At 41.9% G+C, this 23505-nt stretch overlaps 1 protein-coding gene across 3 annotated transcripts in view; it reads right to left on the bottom strand.

Annotated features, from left to right (window-relative positions):
- Fmn1 (formin 1) overlaps window positions 1-23505 on the bottom strand; it is a 373383-nt gene that overhangs the window by 214067 nt on the left and 135811 nt on the right. For all 3 annotated transcript variants that reach the window (XM_021193752.2, XM_021193753.2, XM_021193754.2), the window contains one exon: window positions 7442-7503. In XM_021193752.2, the coding sequence (XP_021049411.1) occupies window positions 7442-7503 (62 nt within the window). The remainder of the gene's footprint in view (window positions 1-7441; window positions 7504-23505) is intronic.

Genomic DNA, 23505 nt, shown 5'->3' with positions numbered 1-23505 from the left:
GCCCTAGTCAGCTTTAACTATCAGACAGACACACCCGAGAGCCGCCGCTCTCAACCCTCCTAATGCTGTAACTGCTTAACACAGCTCCTTGTGTTTTGTCAACCCTGAAACTTAACACTAGTTCACTGCTACTTCATTAACTGTAATTTATCTACTGTTATGAATTATACTGTAAATATTTAGTATGCAGAATAACTGATATGCAATCCCCAAAGGGGTTGTAACCTACATGTTAAAAAAAAAATCTCGAGAGGACGAAGTCTTAATTGAGGGAAAAGCAGATCTGAATGGCCTGTGAGCATGCCTGTCTTGATTGTTGATTGATATGGGAGGGCATGACCCACAGTGGGTGGAAACATCTCGTAGGTAGGTAGTTCTGAGCTATAAGGAAGCTAGCTAGCTAGCTAAGCATGAGCTTGAGAGAGATAAAGGATGGTTCCTTCATGGTTTCTGTTTCAAGATCCTGCTTGAGTTCTGCCCTGACTTTCTTTAATGGTGGACTTTGACCTGACATGTAAGAAGAAAGAAGAGAAGGAGGAGGTGGGGGAGGTGGAGGAGATAGAAGAGGAGGTAGAGGAGGAGGAGGAGGAGGAAGAGAAGAAGTAGGAGAAGAAAAAGTTTTCCTTTCCTATGTTGCATTTGTACAGAGCAGTTTTGTTTTTGTTTTTGTTTTTATCACAGCAACAGAGATAATTGGGCCAGCACAGTATGAGCCAGAGAGGAAACCAAAAACTTCTTGCTACCTCTGAAATCCCCTGAGTAAGCAGACGAGTGAGCAGAGCCTGACAACACAAATGTGTAATAAATCCTCTCAAAAGAATTGAGTGGAAATCAGAGGACAACTTATGCATAGAAAGAATACATTATATGACATATTATAAGACACATTATATGACACAGCTTAAAAAGGGAGTTTCTCCAGAACAGAGAGGGTGCATTCAAATTTCTGTAGTTCTTTTTCAACAAGGCAAACTTGCACCAAATGAACGAGTAGATATTTCCCAAACTTAACTGACTGTAAATCACAAACTTTTCATGAGGGAGCATTTCAACAAGCTGCTGTCCTGTAGAACAGGCTTCAGGGAAACCTGGTTTAGTGCGCAGCTTTTAAAAAACAGATGCTGGAGTAATGAAAAACTTGACAACAGTTAAGAGATTTTGGGATGTGCAATGACCAAAAATTAATTAAAACCAACTGTGCAGAATCTGAGGTCTTTCTGTCGGCACCCACCCTGGTGGGGTCACACAACTGCACAACTGGATGTACACATGCTCTCTTCCCACTGCTTGCATCAGCATGCCACATGACAGGACTGAACACTGCCTGAGGAACTCGGTTCAGAGAAGACAATGGGATGGCGCATGCCTTTAATCCCAGCACTTGGGAGGCAGAGACAGGTGGATTTCTGAGTTCGAAGCCAGTCTGGTCTACAAAGTGAGTTCCAAGACAGCCAGGGATATACAGATAACCCCTGTCTCAAAAGAAAAAAGAAGAAGAAGAAGAAGAAGAAGAAGAAGAAGAAGAAGAAGAAGAAGAAGAAGAAGAAGAAGAAGAAGAAGAAGAAGAACTACAGTTACATTGTAGCTTTCCACTCCCATAGAACATGGTTTTCTATAGAAAATGAACACTTTAATGGTTTTTTTCTCATCATTCCCTAGCATATTATATTTAAAATTAATTGTCTTTGGTTGTACAGTCTTAGAATGTCTAGTTTTAATATTTTTAATGTCTGAATTCCTGAATTGCATTAAAAAAATCATTAAACGAATGTTGGCTTGGGATCAGAAAAGAATTTCCAATGACTTCTGAAATGGCCTTAAATACACTTTGCCATTTTGTGCTTATGCATAGTGGGGATCTCAGCATTGTTAATTATAAAAATCAATGAAAATCTAAATCATGCCGAAGATATTCTACATAACTCAGTATCAACAATTTAGCCAAAATTTATTTATGTAAAAATAAACATATCCACCTCATCAATATGCAAATGTGTTTTGTCTATAATAAATGGTAAAATGGTGTGCACAGCTCAAGTTATTTTTAAATAAACTTTATAACTTACTATGAATAGACGTTTGATATGTATAAGTACTTTATATACCTAATGCCCAGGTGTTCTCATTAGTTTTTATCGCCAGCTTGATACAACACAAAGTCACCTGGGAAGCAGGAACCTCCATTGAAGAATTAGGTTGGCCTGTAGGCATGTCTATGGAGCATTGTTTTGCTTGATAATTGATGTAGTAAGGCCAGCCCACTGTGGGCAGCAGCATCCCTATGCATGTTAGCCTGGGCTTTGTAAGAAAGCTAGCTGAGCATGATGAGCCAGGAGAAAACTAGTAAGCTGCAACCCTCCTTTGTACGTTTCAGTTCCTGCTTGAGCTCTCGTCCTGACTTCCTACAGTTTTGGACTGCAACCTGAACATAGAAGCCAAATAAACCTGTCCTGGCCCTCAGCCCCAATCCCAACCCACACCAAGTTGCTTTTGGTCATAGAGTTTATCACAGCAACAGAGAAGTAACAGGATAGCATGAAGACATTCTAGAATGAAAGGGGACCATAAGTTGAAAAACTGAAAAAACTTGCTTAGATCATCCTGATATTGAGCACCAGGGCAGAAGAGAATGGGACAGTTACACTCAAAGAGTAAGCTAAGTCTTCCAAAACAAGCACCACTAACAACAAAACTCAAAGGCACTCTAAGCTCAAGTTGTCTAGTTATAAAAAGACTTGATCCAAGGACGCTGGATGAGAAGCAGATGCTGAGCATGTGTTGCAGACCCAACACCATGAGGGTGCATGTGCTAGACAACCAATGCCATCAGGGTGCATGTGCTGAACATCCAATGCCATCAGGGTGAATGTGCTGCAGACCCAACACCATGAGGGTGCATGTGCTGCAGACCCAATGCCACCAGTGTGCATGTGCTACAGACGTAACACCATGAGGGTGCATGTGCTGGACAACCAATGCCATCAGGGTGTGTGTGCTGGACAACCATCACCATCAGCGTGCATGTGCTGCAGAACCAATGCCACCAGGGGGCGATCTACTCAACATCCCTTGGGCAGAGTAGTGGTGTTAGCTTTACCACCAACTTGATCAATACCGTTAATCAATACAGTTGCTGAGACCCAGGAAACTAATTCTCAGAGAAGGTATCAATTTCATATGGTCCTTGTGCAAGAAAGTGGAGTCCTGATGCCAAAACCAAGTTCTCCCACACTGCCATCTAACACAAACTGACATCTCTCCCAGTTCTGAAGTGGCAATAAGACATAGATCAGCTATGAAAGAGTTGTGATTTTCAAATCCTAGCTCCTAAGCAACCTTAAAGGAATATCTATTGAACTATGAGAGAATGAATTTGATCAAATGTTTCTATCCAATGACTATGAACTTGTCAAGCGATGCTTTCTATAAACCCAATACACAAGTTTGTCAGGCAAGAAGCTCTAAGAAAACACAAAAGGGAAGGTTCTGCATCCCAAAGGAAGCAAAAACCATAAGGTTATTGAAACCTCAACTAGACAGGGCCAAGTATCATGAAGTGACCAGACTTTGATGGTGGGGTAACGCTAAAAGGAACTATGTTTTTGAGGAAGGAAATAAAAGAAAGAACTTTCCTATGGTAAATTTAATTATAAATTACACGAAATGATGACATCATGGAAAATGTCTGCCCTGTCACAACCTCCTTTCCTGGAAAACCGTCAGCCAAATGGGTGTGTTTGCACAGTAGTGGATAAGTGCAAGGCAGCGATACTGGATTCATTCAAGACATCAATAAAAATCTTTATGTCTGTAAGAGTACACATTCGAAAAGCCAAGCTAGGGACCAAGCCTTCTTCTCACTCTACTCAACAAGTGTCTGGTGCAGAGAGCAGAACGAAGCTGGAAACTCTGTTCCTCCACCGTTGGCCTTCAGTGTGCCTGGCGGCAAAGGTGAACCACCTTACCAGAGCATTCTAGGTAGAAAGTCACCCAACTGGCACAGAGAGGCAGGCTGAGGAAGGCGTGAAACACCTGACTTCTCCATGCCCGGTTAATGAATAAGAAATCAAGAGTGAGGGCTGCCAGGGGCATGGTGCATAGAGACACGAGCATCAAAGCATCAGTCTTCCTGGCCAATCATCTTCCAGGAGTGAGGTGGGATTCGCTTTCCTTAAAGAATGCCAGAGGTAGGGGTGATATTTGGAGAGAATTCACAAGGACAGCCAGTCTGGGTTTTGGTTTGTGCACTTTATGAATGGCATCTGCTTCTTTCATAAACATCTCTACATTTAAAATGTGGATTCCTATTTCAAACCCTAAAATGCTATATTTGAAACAGAATAGTTTGTTGGGGACAGATCACTGACCTCTGGCTCTCTGCCTGTGACTGCAGGCATACATCAAAAAATAGTCAGCTATAGAAACTGGGTCCACTGCCCACAGAGCAATAGCTTACTACAGGGTTTCTGCAGCTTGGCATAAACCATATATCTGGGTATAAAGAGTTTACTTTTATTAATAGCATCAAAAGAACAGTTAAGGATTTGAGAAATTTACTTTCCAAAACCTCTGAGGTGTAATTATGAAAATGTGTTAATATTCAGTGATGTTAATCATATCATATCATAGTCTAACTCACATCTAAAACAGGAACCCTCCTCACACTGCATTTTTTCCTGTCATTTACTCTCCATTCCCCCATCTCCAGATGTTAGCTTAGATGACCTGTGGTCCCTCAAAGCACTTAAATTAAGTTTGGTGCTCAGCCTATAGGACAATAAAAAGAAGCTGACAGGACTTTCAGGCAGGAGAACCTAGTGGAAGGAAGTGAGGGGCGGGCCCTTGAAGGGAACAGTGGACTCTTGGGCCTTTCCAGTCTCTTGCTTTGCTTCACATGCTCAGTGAAGTCAACAGGCTTCTCCTACCACGCAGGCTCACCACAACACACCTCAAAGAACAGCGACAAATGACCACAGACGGAAACCCTGAGGCCCAAATATACCCTTTTCTGCTCTGGGGATGACAGCACCGGCATGCTGGATAACATGCCAAGTGTTTCTGCATCCGGAGTGTAGGATCAGAGGATTCTGCACCATAATGTACGTATGAGGTGCTTGGTTCGCTGCCACTGGAGTAATAACTCAGAAGCCAAGCATTTTGCAAATACCACGGGCTTGGCCCACTCCTCACGGGGCTGATTTACAGAGTGGAACACTAGTGACCCTGACTACTTCACTTGCAGTGAGCCTGTGCACAGAATCACTTCTGCACCTGCCCCTTTTCTTCATGGTTCTTCATCTGCTATCAACTTCCAATCCTCCCAGACTGCTCAGGACCTTTCCCATCCCACCACAGAGAAAAGAGGAAGTGAGGTTATTTTACAGCAAAGGAAGTGAGTGCCGCCATCTATCCTTTTCCCCTAGAGTAAGATGTACTTTCCCACCTTGTTCTGTTGTTAGATAAACGTATTCCTGCTTCAAACCATGTGAATCTGTATGAATGGGTGGCGTGACGCATATCTGTACACACGGGTGGCATGACACGTATCTGTACACATGGGTGGTGTGACGTGTATCTGTACACTAGCTACTTATCTGTTCTGCAATGATTTCACGATAGCCCAATACAGTGTCACAGTTTTTTTTTTAATGACTTGCTTTTATGCACATCTAATAGCAAATGACTAGCAGTCAGTAAACAAAGGACTGCAGATGATCAATCTCAGAACAGGAAACAAGCCTATTTTGCAAGGAAAGAAATAGCTTTTTCCCAAAAGCACATATACAATGGCCAGCCGATAACGCAAATGTGTTCAGCATCAGTAATTGTTGGGGAAATGCAAATTAGAAGCACAATTGGGTATAACTTCTCACCTGTCATAATGGCTATTGCCAAAACAACAACAACAATTAATAATAGTTTTTTTTAAAGCCAGGGCTGGCAAAGACATGGAGAAAAGAGAACCATTAACTTAAGCTTTCTTCACAGGAATCTAAACTAGCAGAGTTATTCAAAACTAAACCACCATACCAATGACCAGTTCCATTACTATCTATTTACCGAAAGGAAGATATAGGGCAATCCTGTGCCCACTACAACGTTGTTCACAAAAGCCAAGATATAGCATCGATCTGGTGTGAAAGGATAAAGAAAATGTGGCCTATGCATATATACAGTGGAATATTACTCAGCTGTTAAAGAGGAAATCCTGTAGTCTGCAGTAATATGGATGGACCTGAAAGATGTCAAGAAAAACAAGCCAGGCGCTGAAAGGTAAATACTATGTGATCTCACTTATATGTTGGATTTAAGAAGGTTTCATTCACAGAGACAGAAAGTCTAATGAGCTACTGGGTGAGAGGTGGGGAAATAGCTGAGGAGAGGTTGTCAGTCACGTACTACAAGTCAAATCCAAGTGACTGGCCATAGTGGCCACTCTAGTAGCCATGTACTACCTACCTAGACACTGCTGAGAGACTGGAGTCTACTCATTAAGAATAGATGAGGTCTATTCTTAATGAGGTCTATTCTTAAGTGAGGACTCCAAACAGTCCTGCTACAAAGAATGACATTTCAAAACACTCTGTGCCCTGTAAACTAGATTCAACTCCTATTTGTCAACAGAAACGAACTGTACAGGAAGAATATTCAACCCACGAGTTCATTAAAATAGCACATTCATAAATAAACCCTATTCAGTCACTGCAGAATGCATACTGTTTCCGAACATGCCGTGCACTATGAATTATAATTTCTATTTGTCAGTAAAATTTAAGAGGAGGGACATTTTAGCCACAAGCAGATGAAAGTGGCAAATAATGAGTTAGCGTTAAGTGAGCAGCTTCAAATTTGCCGCTACTCCTTCCTGGGTAATACACAGGGCTACCACCCACTAATAAACTAGACTCAAGGTCTGATTCACCATCCAGCAGCTTGAAATTAAGATTCTGAACTTCCTGCTATATGTCTTGTAAGTAAACATTAACCCTAAGCATTGATAATTAGATGGAAAACAGAGGCAGGGCCACTGGCACCTGCCAGCACGCCCTGGGGACACAATGACTCATCCCTTCATCTGCATGGTCTCATATACCAGGGAGGGGTTAAGAGGCATGCAGAGGAGTGCATGGAACAGAAATGATTTACAGGGTGGATAGCACCACCAAGTTTTAAAATACTTCTTGTGAGCAGTAAATACTCTGTCTTTCCTGATTTAAAACACAGAACCACACTTCGAGCCAAATCCAAAGGCATTGATGGTTATTTTTTTTTTCAAAGTCAGAAACCAGAGTTTATTAAGTGCCACATCCAGGGCTTCCATCCCGGCATGATGCTGGTGCCCACTGGCAGCTGGGAGCTGCAGACACTATCTAGTTAAATACTCGGCACCAGGGAAAGATCACCATCAGAAGGCTAGTTCAGTAGAAACCAAGAGATATACCTGCAGGGTTTCGAGTTCTTCTTTGTGCTCCCTCTTCAGATGTAGGATAGCAGCCTGGTATTCTGGAAGATCACAAGAGAAGCCAGTTACAAAGGAGCATGAAATGAGTCAAGAGAATTCAAGGGTGCATCACCTGGATCCCTGTTGGGAGCCACCCTCCAAACAATCAAAGGTGTGGACGAGGCTTGGACAGGAAGGAGAGCTGTTAGGTACAGCCAGGATTGGGGTAAAGGGGAGCTCATTCCCTTCGACACAGCCTGTATGACCCAAAGTGCCAAATTCAGCAGCGAGGGCAGGGTTAAAAAGAGAAGAGACGCGTGACTGAGTGCCAGATAAAGAATAGGTCAGGTGTTTGTCCTCCAGGAGCTGAAAGTTCATGCTCCACAGAGAACAAACACAGATGTGTTAAGAGAGGTTATAAAAGAAACTTTCTATCTGAGAGCACAGGACTCTATTTTTAACTCTGTTTTAAAAAGAAAACACACAGAGAGACAGACTCTAACGCTGGGCCCTTTCTAGGCTCTTGATCAACAGGGAAAGCCAAGACTTTGTCATTTGAAAGAGAGATTCCTGAGAGAACTGAGGCTGAAAGCAAGACAAAAATAAATTTCTAGTCCACTTTTCATCTGGATATAATGAAATTCATCCCCAAAATATGACCCCTACGTACACAGGAGCTGCATCCAGATACTAAAACTACCACCCCACTGGCTGTGTAGAGGAGACAACTCCACTTTCAGCAGAACAGCTGATGTGCATAGAACCACAGAGACATTCCCACTGCAGAGGACTACAAAGCAAGATGCTGTGACCATTGACTTTTGTGGGACAAATCAGTTTTTTACAAGTGTGTACTGGGTTCACAAGTCTGTGTTGCAACAAACAGACCATTCCTCTAATTCAGTCTGCTGAGTTAGGCAGGCATGCTGGGGCTCCAGTTCAAAGAGGAAGACCATAGGTAAGTCCCACCAGGAGAGGAGCTGGGCGGTTGAGGGCTATGCCTGGCCACACTGCAGCCCTGTGGGGACCGTGCTCCCATGGCGATGCCGTGGGCTCTCTATGTAGACCATACTATGAATCAAAGCACTCATCGCTATCCCCCAGCCACTGATGAAGTCTGAGCCACCCTCATCTTTCCCTGCTCTCTATCCTCCTTTTCAGAGGGTGCCTCGCTCCCCTCTCCCCAGCATCAAACCTGAGTCTCCTCATGACAGTCTGCACAGTCCATTAAAGACACAATCCTGACTGTGTCTGCCTTCTGGCTTTCCATGGAACTTGGCATGAAGACTCCTACCTGTAGGGGCTGGGGTGGTAGCTCAGTAGCTACAGTGCTTTCTGCACAAGCATGAAAACTGGAGTTCAGATACCCAGCACCCAAATAAAAGCCGGGTATGGCAGCATGCATCTTTAACGGAGAACTGGACCAGAGGACTAGAGACAGGTGGAGTTCAAGGGTTCACTGGCTAGACAGTCTAGCCAAAACGGAAAGGTCCAGGTTCTATGAGAGGCCCTATACCAAAAAATGTGGTTGAGAGCAATTGGGGAAATAACCAGACATCAAACTCTATGTCCATACTCCTACCACACAGGTATGTGAGAGAACACCTACACACATGAGCACACAGGTACACACACACACACACACACACACACACACACACAGAGGACTGCAGCCTCACAATCGGTCTCCTCTCATCTAACATTACTCCTTCTTCTTGTCCACTTTATTACAGGCACACTAGCTTCGTGCCAACTCTTAAATTTGCTAGATGCTTTTCTAATGGGCCTTGAGGTAGAGTCCCAACCTATGTGACGATAAATATGTGAACCCCAGTCAATCCAATGTATAGAGCAGTCAAAGGAAACCAGTTAATTCAACATTCTTGAAAGAGGAATGCCTCTTGGGAGAGCATCTACCCACCCCCCTGAAATCACACAACTATCTTGTGAAATTATTCATTTTATATAAAATGTGTCTGTAAGGGTGTGACATATAGAATTACGACTAACTTGCTAACAAATTGGCAAAAGAGGTCACTGCAAAACCAACACAGAGCAAAACATGACCTGTCTCCTCCTTAAGCAAATATTTTGGCTAAGCCTTCCACCATTATAGGTGGGAGGAGAGTGCACCCTGATGCCAGTAAGAAGAATAGAAGGAAATGCAGCCTTTATTAGTGGGATTGTTCATTTAAGTCCTCACCTCACAAGGGAACAGGTCAGATTAGAAAGGTTCCTCATAGGGCTGGCAAATGACTCAATAGATGGAGGTGCATATCACCAGGCCTGACAGCCTAAGCTTGAGCTGCAGAACCTACATGGTGAAAGAGAAGACCTGACTCTTGAAAGTTGTCTCTGTCCTCCACACATGCACTGAGGCGTGCTCACTGACACACACACACACACACACACACACACACACACACACACACAAAATCACACATACACATACCCTCACACACATATACATACATAGTCATACACACATACACACAGAGACACTCATACACATTTACATAATCACATACACATTCACACACATATACACACACAGTCATACAAACACTCATTCTCACACACACATAGACACACATATATATATACTCACACACATATACACATACACTACACTAAGTCTAATTAAAAATTAATAAAGGTTCCCAAATAATCCTGAATCAAAGCTAGGTTGATGGTTTCCATGTGTGCCTTATGACAGGTGACCTGCCTTGCAGTTTCAGGTCTCCAAACACCTTGGAGAAGCTTGGGGCATATTCTCAGGGAGGATCCCCATCTTCCTGGGATGCAAGTACAAGACCAAGGATGCTAGTATTAGTAAAGAAGAGAACTTATCCAGGGTATTTCATGGCTGAGATTTTGTTCATGTGAGACAGAGGAACAGAGATTTTAAATCTAAGGACTTTAAAGTGGCAAATTCCGCTGCAGTCACCAGACACTCCATGAAAGCTAAGAAATTAATGAAAATATTTTGCACCAGAAAAGAGGCAGTATTTTGCTTGTTCATTTTTTTTTTTTAACACCTTAGATGACAGACAAAGAATCTCTTTAGTGGCAGAATTAAGCTTTCTGTGGAACAAACACATAAGAACTTCTGTCCATAAAGTTCCTTTTAATCAAGCACTTAATCTAACTCAGGGCTTCCCTTGGTGGCTTCCTGATCTGCTCAAAATAATGGGGCATATTTTCTGCTGCCGAATTCCTGGGCAGGGTCTCCAATTTGCCAAAGGCGGGATCAGAAATGATTTAAGTAATGCAGAAGATACAGGCCCACCACAGCTGTAGTCTACACCTGACTGTGTTCACCTCAGGCACTCTTTTATATAGTGCTGGCCTCGGGAACAGATCTAAGCACTCACTACAGACTTCCAAGAAGACCTTGTCATAGATAAGCCTACAGGACAGAGGAAGAAACTGGGATGCTCAGGTGAACATCTTTCCCAGAGCCACAAGCCATAAATGTTGACAACATTCAGGTCCAGAGAAGCGTGCTATTTACCCTGGGGACTGCGTGCTCGTTATGGCTCTTGTTTTTTTAGTTAGGTAAACATGAAGTACACACAAAACTCAGAAACCCTAGAAACTATAAGGTTGCTAGCTTTGTCCAAATACTAGAACAACTCAAAATGTAGGACTTTTCCTCTAAGTTGTTACAACAGACACTATGCCACTGCTCAGCAGTCAGGGGCTACTCTTCTGGGGCATCCAGGTTAGATTCCCAGCTCCCACTTCGTGTTTCACAACCATCTGCAAGTCCAGCTCCAGGGAATCTCATTCCCTAGTTTGGCCTCTGCAGGCACTGTGCAGGCTTGCACATGGTACACAAATATACACGGGGGATTATATAAATATCAAATTTTTAAAAGTTCAAAGATTAAATAATTATTTAAAAGGAGATCTTATCTGTTTTTAATGCCAAGGTTTGAGGGAGAGGAGGTCAAGGAGAACGGTGTAAGGTCTAACATCTAGTAATATTGATAGAGATTAGGTGTTTGTCCATTCTCTCTAGGCTTCCAGGCCAATAGCAACAGTTTATTGTTAAATCAGATTTTACTTCCCTTTCTTTCACACATACATAGATCCTAGACTTCTCTCACCCTACCCTCCTCCCTTCCCCCACCCCCACCAACACCCCCATATTACAAACGTAGACATTTTTTGATTACCTAATTATTGAGAGTCATGGCTGTAGTTCTGTCAGGATTCTGGCTTGTCCCACTCAGCCTCCTTTTGAACATTCCCATTGTCTCCTATCTTTACACGTTAAAATCCATCCTTCAATCTTCAAGGGCAAGGACCCCTTTCTCCAAGGTATACTCAATGACTACTCGGTGCTTCGGAAGCAGAGCGTGTACCACCAACACTATTTAGATGTGCAGATCCTGACTCCTGCAATGCATCTGCCTACTGACTTGGAAACTTGGAAATGCTACAGAAGCAGCTAAGTGTCACTACACATGGGGAAGTCTTGCCTGCCACTGCTTCAAGATGGGGTTCATTCCTGAGATTCCACCTCACACCAGTCAGAGTGGCTAAGATCAAAGATTCAGGAGACAGCTGATGCTGGCGAAGATGTGGAGAAAGAGGAACACTCCTCCATTGCTGGTGGGATTGCAAGCTTGTACAACCACTCTGAAAATCAGTCTGGCAGTTCCTCAGAAAATTGGACATACTACTACCAGAAGATCCATCAATTCCTCTCCTGGGTATATACCCAGAATATGTTCCAACTGGTAATAAGGACACATGCTCTACTATGTTCATAGCAGCCTTATTTATAATAGCCAGAAGCTGGAAAGAACCCAGATGTCCNTCAACAGAGGAATGGATACAGAAAATGTGGTACATTTANACAATGGAGTACTACTCAGCAATTAAAAACAATGAATTCATGAAATTCTTAGGCAAATGGATGGATCTGGAGGATATCATCCTGAGTGAGGTAATTGTGAGATACAATTTGCAAAACACATGAAACTCAAGAAGGACAACCAAAGTGTGGATGTTTCATTCCTTCTTAGAATGGGGAACAAAATACCCATGGAAGGAGTTACAGAGACAAAATTCGGAGCTGAGACTGAAGGAAGGACCATCCAGATACTGCCCCACCTGGGGATCCATCCCATATACAACCACCAAACCCAGACACTATTGCAAATGCCAGAAAGATTTTGCTGACAGGACCCTGATATAGCTCTCTCTTATGAGGCTATGCCAGTGCCTGACAAATACAGAAGTCGAGGCTCACAGTCATCTATTGGATGGAACACAGGGCCCTTAATGAAGGAGCTAGAGAAAGTACCCAAGGAGCTAAAGAGGTCTGTAACCCTATAGGAGGAACAACAATATGAACTAACCAGTACCCACTCCCCCCAGAGCTGTGTCTCTAGTTGCATATGTAGCAGAGGATGTCCTGTTGAAGGTATGATGAAAGTTCCGCTGGATTGATGGATTTTTTTTTTTTTTGCTTTTTAAAGCTGCAATACAGCTTGGCTGACCCAGAACTTGCTTTGTAGACTAGACTTGAACTCACACAGATCTATCTGCCTCTGTCTCTTTAGTATTCAGGTTAAAAGCATGCACCACTGTGCCCTGAAAGATAACTGTTTTAGTCCTCCCTCCCTCCCTCCCTCCCTGCCCCTCCCCTCTGTGTGTGTTATTAAGATTGGTATCCACAGATGCTAGAAGAAAATGATGTCCACTGCCCTGCATCTGGAGTCATGGTATGTTGTAACCATCCTAAACATGGGGTCTGGGAGCTGAACTCCTGTCCTCTGCAACAACTGTAGGTACTCACACTCTGAACTGCTGAGCAAATCTCTGTAGACCCATGCTTGGTTCTTTTGATGTTTCACTGCTAACAACTTCTAAGTTTCCTTCCTTCCCAGCCCCCATATATGAGCCAAAGAGCAAGAAAGCCCTTAACCATGACGAGAGAGCTAGACCACACAAATTACAAATTACTGCCCATAAGTGGGAACCCTCACCCTATTCATGACCCCTAATACCATGAAATGCCAGGCCAACCCCCTCTCTCTTTCTCAAGCCATGTCAGACCAGCCTTATAGGCTTGACCTATTTGTCCTGAAAATCTCAGGATGTACTCAAAAAATAAAAATAAAATAAAATAAAATAAACCTTTCACACGTTCTGTGTGGATTCAGTGTACACAGGTCTCATGTACACAGGTCTCAGCATCTGAATCAGATTAGGGGCAGAAGGTCCATGATGTCCCTTCAAAAAGGATGAGGCTGTACAAAGGTTAAGTGGATAATGGATGAACTGATTATCTTTCTATAATAATATTTATTATATAATAATAATAATTTCTTCACCCAAAGAACGCAGCACTGGACAGCAGATGAGAGAAATACAAGAATTCAGTGATTACAATTCTCAATAACGATTTCTTTAGGCAGAAACATAAGAATTAGCAGCATTAAAAGATGTAGGTGGGTTGGTGAGCACCCTCATAGAAGCAGGGGGCTGGGGTAGGGGATAGGGGAGTTAACTGGGAAGGGCGATAACATTTGAAACGTAAATAAATAAGATCTTACTAATATCCTGTTGTTCTGGGCCAACTGCTTAGGGAATTAAAATACCAATTCCCCCAGAGTGATGCTATTAGAAGGTCGGATCTCTGAGTGTGAACTGGGTCAGGAGGGAAAGAGTTACTATGGCCAATGCATGGAATTGTGTCCTCATAAAAGACTTCCTTTTATCTCCTTCACCTTGAGGAGACATAAGTATCTACCCAACAGGAACATAGTCAGTTGTGAACCAGGAAATGGATCCTCCCCCACCCTGGTTGTAACCTTGAACTTGGACTTCCCAGTCATCAAAACTGTCAGAAATAATTTTCTTTTGTTTATAAGCTTCACAGCTTATGGAATGTTTGTTATAGTAGCTTGACCTACTATACCAGATAGCGTCTCTCACCGAGCCAGGCACTGAACTGAGCATTGAGTGTAGATAACAATGAGAAGAACAGAATGAATGCCGAAACTCAAAGGTCTTTCGAGGGTTACATCTTTGATGTGTAAGGGGCTTCATCTCAGACACTTTGGTATGAAACATTAAACCTTTGTTGTCTCAAACGGCCTTATTGACTCTTCTCTAAATGTTTTATTTGCAGATGTGGATTGGCGCACTGCTAGAACATTATTCATCCACTTCCACCCCATTTCCTTTGATGTATAGAAAACCCCCTTGCTTTGAGTTCGGCCTCCTGACTAGCTTCAGCTGCTGGAATACAGGAGGGTATGAAGAAAAAGGCCTTACATTTGATGACAGCTTTGCTTGCCTCTTGCAGTGCTGTTCTGCTTTTAGGTAAGAACACATCTTGAGTGCCTGCTACCTCCTCAGCCTGGGTCCCAGTGATGCACAGACCCAAACCCTAGGCACAGTAGACAGGGAAGCCAGCTCAGAAGGGCCCAATCTAGTTCATGTAAACAAACACGTGCTCTTTATGCCCATGCAAAGAAATGGTTGTTACTTGGAGCTGTTAGATGTTACATTGGCTTGTTACATTCATTGTTGCTGCTGGCAAGCAAGGGTTAATGAGTATGTTTGGCAAGTTTTCAGCTCCCTGCATATATCTCAGAGAATTAGAGACATGAGACCTATTCTCCTCAGAGAACATAGACTGGCACATGAAGCAGTTAATGAGCCCAAATAAACATCTGTATACTGCTTTATACTAAAAATCTAAGCAAGGAACCGCACTTGTGTCTTTTGGTTCTGGGATACTGATGTAAAACAGGTTCAAAGGTCAGAGTTCATAGCTGTGACTCTGAACATTACCTGTTTAAGCATTGAGAGCCTGACCCCGTTTTTGGGTTACCTCAGAGAAAGTAGCTATTCCATCAAATCCTACCTGCCTTGGACAAGCTGCCTTTTCACTTCATCCTCTTGCTCTTATTCTCTGATCTATTAGGATTAAGATGCCAAGCAGTTTAGAATTCCAGGATGCCAGCATAATAAAGCTTTCTATTTCTACTCTTCAAGACACACACTGAGAATAAAATGTAAAAAAACAAAAACAAAAACAAAACAAAACAAAAAAAACAAACAAAAAAACTAAAAGTACCTGATTCTGCCGCTAGATGGCAGTCACAACACTGCACATTGGAATGTCCTAAGAAACACCACCACCACCACTCCAGAAGGCTTGTTAGGGTGGAGGGATGCAGGGTAGGTGCGCCTGGCCTGGGGGTGGGGAATTGAACCAAAGCTAAGAACCCCTCTCATTCAGAAAGAGAATGGATGTGGGGCTTCTTGAGGAGAAACAGAGCAAATACAGGATTCTTCTAGCCATAAATCCAAAAAAAGGCAAACATGACACAATGGGCTTCAGGGTGTTCTAGGCTAGAGTTCTCTTGGCCCTCTTCCATGTCTATTCGGCATTGATAACTCAATGATAATGCAAGAGAATCAAATCACAGGTGAGTTGCTAAACAGAACATCCTAGACAGCTGGATGATGAAGCAACCATGTGCTGTCAGGTGTCAAGGGGCAGGACAGATAGCTCACAGTCACCAGGACTTAATACCCTTGCGGTTGGGGATCACAGGCTGACAGCTCACAAACTAGATGACCTGTGCTTCCCTGGATGGGAAGAAGAGCTGAACAAACTGTCAGCTAGGGCCCAAAGAGCAAGCTTCAGATCATAAATCCCATGCCACTACTTAGACAGCATCTGTACCAAAACGGGTAGGAACCCCAAGACACCATGCCTATGAGATGTCCTTCTAATCTGTAGGTCTTGTATAGACCAGGAGAAACAACTGCAAAATACACGACTCCTCAAATTATTCTATAGATAGGAGCCTTCAGGCCAAACCTCTAACTTGTACCACAAAGAAAACAAACAATCAAGGCAGACAAGATCAACAATAGAAATATTAAATCACCCCATAGACATTTTAAATATCAAAATGCACTGAAAATGTTTCATTATTTTCGGAATCTGTACCTAGTCTAAAATAAGAAGAAGCACTGCTAACAAAAATGACGATATCACACTTTTAAAATAAGGCTGAGAAAACAACAGTGGTGATTACAGAGGCTCGACATGGTAAACCTGAACACAGGCACTAAGATTAAAAAACTCAAGCACTCTCACATAAACTCTAGTCCTAAAAGCATTTTTTTTTTGAGTAGAAGACACTGAAAATTAAAAGGTTTTCATGGCATAAGGAAAGAAAATTAAGAAAGAATCATGGAGCTAGGAAAGGCATCCAGAAGGTAAAAGCGCTTGTATAAGCATAAAGACCTGAGTTCAAATCCTCAGCATTCAAAAAAAAAAAAAAATCTAGCCTCCTGTACTGCAGCTCTGTGGGGGCGACGAGATAGGAGGCTCTCCAAGGCCTGCTGACTGCCAGCCTAGCTCTCAGGTTCACACACACACACACACACACACACAAACCTGTCTCAAGGAAATAAGGGTGAGTGGCAGTTGGCAATTAAGGAACTTTGGCACTGATATAGAGACAGCAAAATGACACGTGCTGTGATGTATGCATGTGTGGAGCTCAGAGGGCAACTTACAAAGTAGATTTTCACCTTATGGGTCCCAGGGATAGAGCTCAGGTCCTGAGCTTGCGGGCAATGGCCTTTACCCATCAAACTATTTCACTGACCAGTACCGTATTTAGCAAGAACTTCAGCAAATTTCATAAATAATGGTGAAACTTGAGACAGATCCATTCATGTAAGATTAGTGTACCAATTTTCACAGTATATTTATTGAGTTACATACTACTAATGAGAATCAATATGTTGACTCTATATAATGTCATGGAACCATATCAATAAATCATGTGTTGAATTAAAATAAAATAGAATTCTTCAGTAAAGAAGCATCTGCGATTATTTTGTTAACTAGATGTAATATGTCTGCTACTATGCTTTCTAAATCTTTATGTTTGCTCCCATAGATTACTGATGCTGTCTGCCAAGCTCTGGAGGAAAGCTCCCTATTCTTTTATTATGGAAAATGGTTACTGAATAATAACCAGCCAAGCTCCCAGCTATAAGTGGCAAAAAATTAAGCAGAAATTTATGTCACTCCCTAAAGAAGGATCAGGGAACACTGTGGAGGAGGGGGGCAGAAAGAATATAAGAATTAAGGAAGGGGGTGCCCTTCTGTGTAATTATTTCCTCTCATTAAAACAACCCATTCTGAAAGGAAGAAGTAACATTATAAAACTCAAGGAGTAAAGGAAACCTACAAGTCTCAGACTAAATCATATAAAGCCTGAGGAAGTTCCTGAAATTCACAGGTTTCACAAGGCCCCTCCACAGAGTTGTATAATAAGTAAGTAATTTCTGAGAAGACACTCTGATTCAGAGAGCTGCCTTTAGGCTTTCTAGAGAGCTCCAGGGATGGAGCTTTTGTGAGTTATTGACCATTGTACTGGTTAGTTTTTATGTCAACCTGACACAAGACAATCTTTGAAGAGGAAACTTTTGTTGAAAAAAAAAAAAAAAAACCTGCCCCTACCAGATTAGCCTAGAGGCAAGCCTGTAGGGCATTTTCTTGATTAATGGTTGACATTGAAGGGCCCAGCCCACTGTGGGCAGTGCTGCTTCCACACCAGAAGCCAAAATGAGTAAGCCATACAGAGCAATAAGCATAAGCAGTGTTCAAACTTGAGTTCCTGCTCTGACTTCTTTTTGTAGTGGAGATGAACTATAAGCTACAAGCTAAACAAACAAACAAACAATACAAAACCAAAAACTGCCTTTCCTCCCTACACAGTTTTTGGTCGTGGTGTTTACAGAAACACTCAAACTTTGGATAATCCTCCTGTGCTTTGTCATCCATGCTCACCAGACAAACTCAAAGGTTCACTAAGAGTAATCACCCACATTTCCCTATATCATGTTAAAGCTTTGAAACAATGGAGTAAAAGGGGGTATATGAATCATTTTCAGGAAAGATGAAATTATTATCGTTGTGAAGAATATATATTGGGATAGCATTTGCACAGAGCTCGGAAGTCCCAGGTTCTCTGTCATCTACGAAACCACATAAACTGGTAGATTATGGATGACCTCCAGTGGGCTCTGCAAGCTGATGATCACACAAGAAATCCTGGGTTTGCTCACCATCTCTAGAGAGAGCAGCAAAGAAATCTGATACAGGGTTTAGCAGAAGGGGCTTCTACACTGGCTTCCTAAATCTCAGAAGTACAGAGACAGGGTTAATAAGATACAGATATTACTCTACCTTTATTTTATATCATTTTATGATTATTCATGATTATCTCCTGTAAGCAACAATGGATGTGTTCAAAATTAATATATGCATGTGCACTCATACATTTTATATGAGAGTAGGTAGTGCCGGCTAGTCAACCAGAAGAAAGCTGAAATTCACACAGAATGAACACACAGTGCTCAAAGGTGACTACATTCTTCATGTGGCATGGATTGGCATGGGCTGCCTGGAGTCACACTTTGGTAGAAGCTGCCTGCTTTTTCCCTTGTGCTTTTAATCCTTCACTGAAAGACCTTTATTTAAGGCTGACAGAATGAACCTCAGAAGAGAGAGTTGAAGGTCAGTCTCTGGAGAGGCAGGTGGAAGTCGGCCAAATGTAACTGGAATGAGAGTGGAATTTTCTCTTAAATCAGGCCAGGCAAGTACCCAGGAGGCCAGGCTACCTGCCCAGGTTTCTAAAGGAGACAAGACACTTGTGCCTCGCACATGGTGGAAAAGTACCCTAAATAAAACATGTTGCAGCTGCTTGATTGTTGCCTGTGGCTATACAGTTTAACTGGCATCACCTCTATCACTCAGAGTTGAAGATCGTGTGTGTGTGTGTGTGTGTGTGTGTGTGTGTGTGTGTGTGTTCACACATGCACGTTCACTCACACACATGCTTGTAGATGAACATGCAATTTTCAAGTCTACATTGCTAATTTCTAACATCAAAGGTGAGCAAACCTCTAAGACAAATGGGAAAAAAAAATCAACCCAATTGATAATTTGGGGTACAAAAGAAAAGTAGTGGTCTCCCTGTAAGAGGACCCACTCACAAAAGAATGTAGAATGCTCTGGCCCCTCCTCCACTGCAATGCCCACAGTTTTGCCAGACACGTAAAATAAAAACATGTGTTCAGTTGTGTTGAGAGTGTGGACTTATAGTAACAACAGAGGAGATCATGGAATGTGTCACACATGCTTACACTAAACATATATTCATTGCTTGTGTGTGAGGTTCACAATTTTTGTCTAGCAACTCGAAGATTTCCAAGCATTCTTGCTGGAAACTGCATGCAGCAGGCTAGCAATGTGTAGAAACTCAGGGCTATGCATTCATATGGGTAGGGACCATCAGGGAGGTTCCTTGGGATAGCCAGAAATTATACATTTCTTACAAACCTTTTTAAAAGAACCCAGATTGTGCTGTCCCTTATGGATCTGTGCCCCCCCCCTTTTGAGTAACAGTACCTTTCTAAGATAACTGACTTTCTCAGGATAGATTCAGTGAGAAATTGCTAGTTTTCCAAGTGAACAAGATGAACAATGATACACTAAAATAGAGCTAAAACACATATGAATACAGACAGTCTCTACTTCCCCTTCTTGTACGGAGCTGAGAAGACCATGAACAAGGCCATACAAAGACAAGAGCACTCACTGACTCCACTAAAACATAGTGCAAAATAAACTAGCTTCAGAGGCTGCAATGAGACATGGGCCCAACTAAGTAGCTCCGATCTTTCTGCAGTGATATTAACCTCAGAATCATGAACATAAATGAGACAATCAGGGAACTGTGAAAGTCAAAACTTTTCCACCAGTCAACCCATTTCATCATCTCATGAAGCCTTGACCCTGCTATTCTACTGGTTTTCAGGGCTGGCTTATAACCCATGGAGACTGATCTTGGCTCACGCCTCGATGTCCCAGCCCCAAAGACAGAAATCTGGTTGTTTTGAGTTTTTTTGTTTGTTTGTTTTGTTTTGTTTTTTAAATGCTCTCCAGGTGGCTTTGATAAGAGAGCCAAAACAGAGGGTATTGGCTTTTGTTTGCTTGCTTTGTTTTGTTTTATTCTCAAGCCGTAGTGACATGAGGCTACATTTACCTCTCAGTTTTAAACGATATGCTCTGTATTTGACAACTCAAGCTCCGTTCTCTCCAGCCAATGAAGCTACAGAGTAGACACTGCAGTCAACTAAGAGCTAATAATACAGTAGAGTTAAATTCTTGTTATCTTATTGTATGCAGTTCCCCTAAATGTCTAGCATCTATGAGGACTTACAGAGAAAAGTTACAGAGAAAAGCAGTTCTTTGTTTTTCAAGACAAGGTTTCTCTGTGTTTCCCTGGCTGTTCTGGAACTCTCTCTGTGGACCAGGCTGGCCTTGAACTTATCTGCTTGCCTCTGCCTGCCTAGTGCTGGGATGAAAGATGTGCACTACCACTCCAGGCTGAGAAAAGTACTTCTAAAGTGTCTTCAAATTCGTCCACTTCCCTACTGATGCAATGATCCCATAATGATTTGTTTTGGGAGCTTGAGAATAAAGCAATTGAAAAGGAATAAATTTACCATTACAGTAAATGGCATTGGCATAAGTAATCTCCTACAAATTAATGCCAGTCTGCAGTTGTATCTGGTTGTGTAAATACTTTCCTCCCAGATTTAAGACTCCCATTCAGAAGGAAACTTATTAAGACACAGGATGTGATGCAGGAGTTGAAACAACAACAGATGTTCTAAGTGGAGGTGAAACATCTCATACTGCAGTGAAGCTTCTTTAAACTCAAGAAGTAAACAATACAGTGGTTTCAGGAAGTCCCTGAAACCAACCAGAATCACCAGGCCCTTCTCTTTTCAAGCATATATAACCAGTAAGGACTGCTAAGACAAGCTGAGCTGCCTTTTGGAGGCCCAGAGAAGCTGAGGTTTCTAGGAAGGACACTGTCTAACCTGTTGAACCACTTGCAGGTTTGTACTTCACTCCAGGTTTTCAACTGGGGTGGGCTTTGGTAATTCAGCTGTCTTTGAAATAGTTCTGCTTCTGTAAGTAACCACATGCCTGTACTCTTATAAGCAACCCTAATAAAACTTTGGTTCACCAAATGGGAATTTGATATCCCCTCTTTGGTGTGTTGGCTATTCTGTATCTGGGGTAAGACATCTGTTCATGTTTCCCCAGGAATTATGCCATGAATATACAAAACAAAACTGTAAGATCACAGATTTTAAAGATGTATTTTCTGATGCTGCTGAGGTCAGTCCTCCTCCCTCAAAATCCTTATAAGAAAATTAAGAATAATAATCAAATCACCCATTTAACTAACAACAGAGAATCTCATGTCTGTATGTATTTGGAATTATACTTTATGGTCACACAAGGGAAAAAATACAAATAGTTGTTCAGCTGGGGACAGATTGTTTGACTGCCAGGCAAATGTATTTTCTACCATTCTTTAAAGCCTCTTGATAGTATTAAAATGGAATCTAATGCTTAGAGTAAAAGAAGAGGCAGAGAATGGGGTTTTGAGAAGGGGTGGAGAGTTACTTGAAGTAGCAGCTGCTGTGAGTGGAGTATAGACTGGAAATGCAGAGACAGTGGCAGGCAGAACATCTCCCACATAAAATCAGAGAACATAGTATTGTGGGCCCACACATAACCAGAGAATACAGACTCACAATGACAGAACCTCGACAGTTATAGAACTCTCTTCTAATGTTTTTTTGCAGTCCAGATTTAGAGTAGGAAGGAACAGGAATTAGAATTTCTCCAGAGCTGGGGATTCCCAGATATCTGTTCCTTAATGAAATTAAGACATTACTAGGAATATATAGTGCCACAGAATTCCAGAGAAGGAAGGGCTCACAGAGGAACATGCATGGAGTCAAGTTTCCAAGGAAGAAACTGGGTATGCATTTGCAGAAGGCTGAGGAAGATCCCAGAATAGTAGAAAGTGGTGGGAGAAATAGGAAATGTTAAAAGCCCATAAATTACATATCACTAATTGGCTAAACTGGAATAAAAATCTCTTGGAATTAAGAATTAAGTTAGAATTAAAAAGAAAAAAAGATTACAAATAGTCTTCAAGGGAAATTAGAGACTGGGGTTTTAGGACATTGTGCCATGGGTGTACCAAGAAAAGATAGCTCTTGATAATCATAGAACACACTGCAAGGCTCCAAGGGACCCAAAGATTGTAGGATGCATTGTTTATTGATGTCTAGTCCTTTAATATGTTATGGCTTTGACTTAATGCCTCTCTTACAAGAAGCTTGCAATAAAATAGATCCTTAAGTTTATGAGGTTATTATAGTCTGGGTATAATTAAAAACCAAATGAATAATAGTCAACTCTTCCTTAGAATTTTATATTTTTATACACTGCATTTCATGCTTTGCAAATGACTCACCATTGATTCTAACATGCATTAGTACTTCTGTCCCACAAAGAAAAATGTTTGCAATGATAACTGCATATACAAATAGTAGATATAGACAATGTATGCCATACATTAAACAAAATATACTACTAATAATACAATAATTCTCCTAAGACTTGTAAGTGCAATGATAACACTACCACCTCCATATTAGAGGAAAAGAAACCAAGACACAGGAAGGTTAATAAGTTGCCTACATTTACAGAGGTAATATGCTAGAGAGCCAGTATTTGGGCTCAGAAAACCTAGCTCCAAAAGCTAAACTAAGAACATACACAATACTGAGTTCTGAGGAGGAGGAAAGAAACATTACGAGGTCAGCTGGGTGTGGTGGTGCACACCTTTAACCCCAGCACTCTAGGAAGCAGGGGCAGGCCAATCTCTGTAAGTTCAAGGTCAGCCTGATCTACAAAGCAAGTTCCAGAACAGTCAGGGTTGTACACAGAGAAACTCTATCTCAAAAAAAAAAAAAAACAAGAAAACAAACAAACAAAACCCCAAAACAAGAAGACAGACAGACAGACAGACAGACAGACAAGAAAACACTATGATATGCAAATCTGAGCTTTATACTCAAAAAAAGGAATGGGCACTGAAAAGTTTGTGCCTGATGCACCTGACAAT

This window comes from Mus pahari, chromosome 3 (genome assembly GCF_900095145.1).
Source record: "Mus pahari chromosome 3, PAHARI_EIJ_v1.1, whole genome shotgun sequence".
NCBI classification, from domain to species: domain Eukaryota; kingdom Metazoa; phylum Chordata; class Mammalia; order Rodentia; family Muridae; genus Mus; species Mus pahari.
The sequence above is the reverse complement of the archived record's forward strand: the minus strand, read 5'-3'. Positions and strand labels throughout refer to the sequence as shown.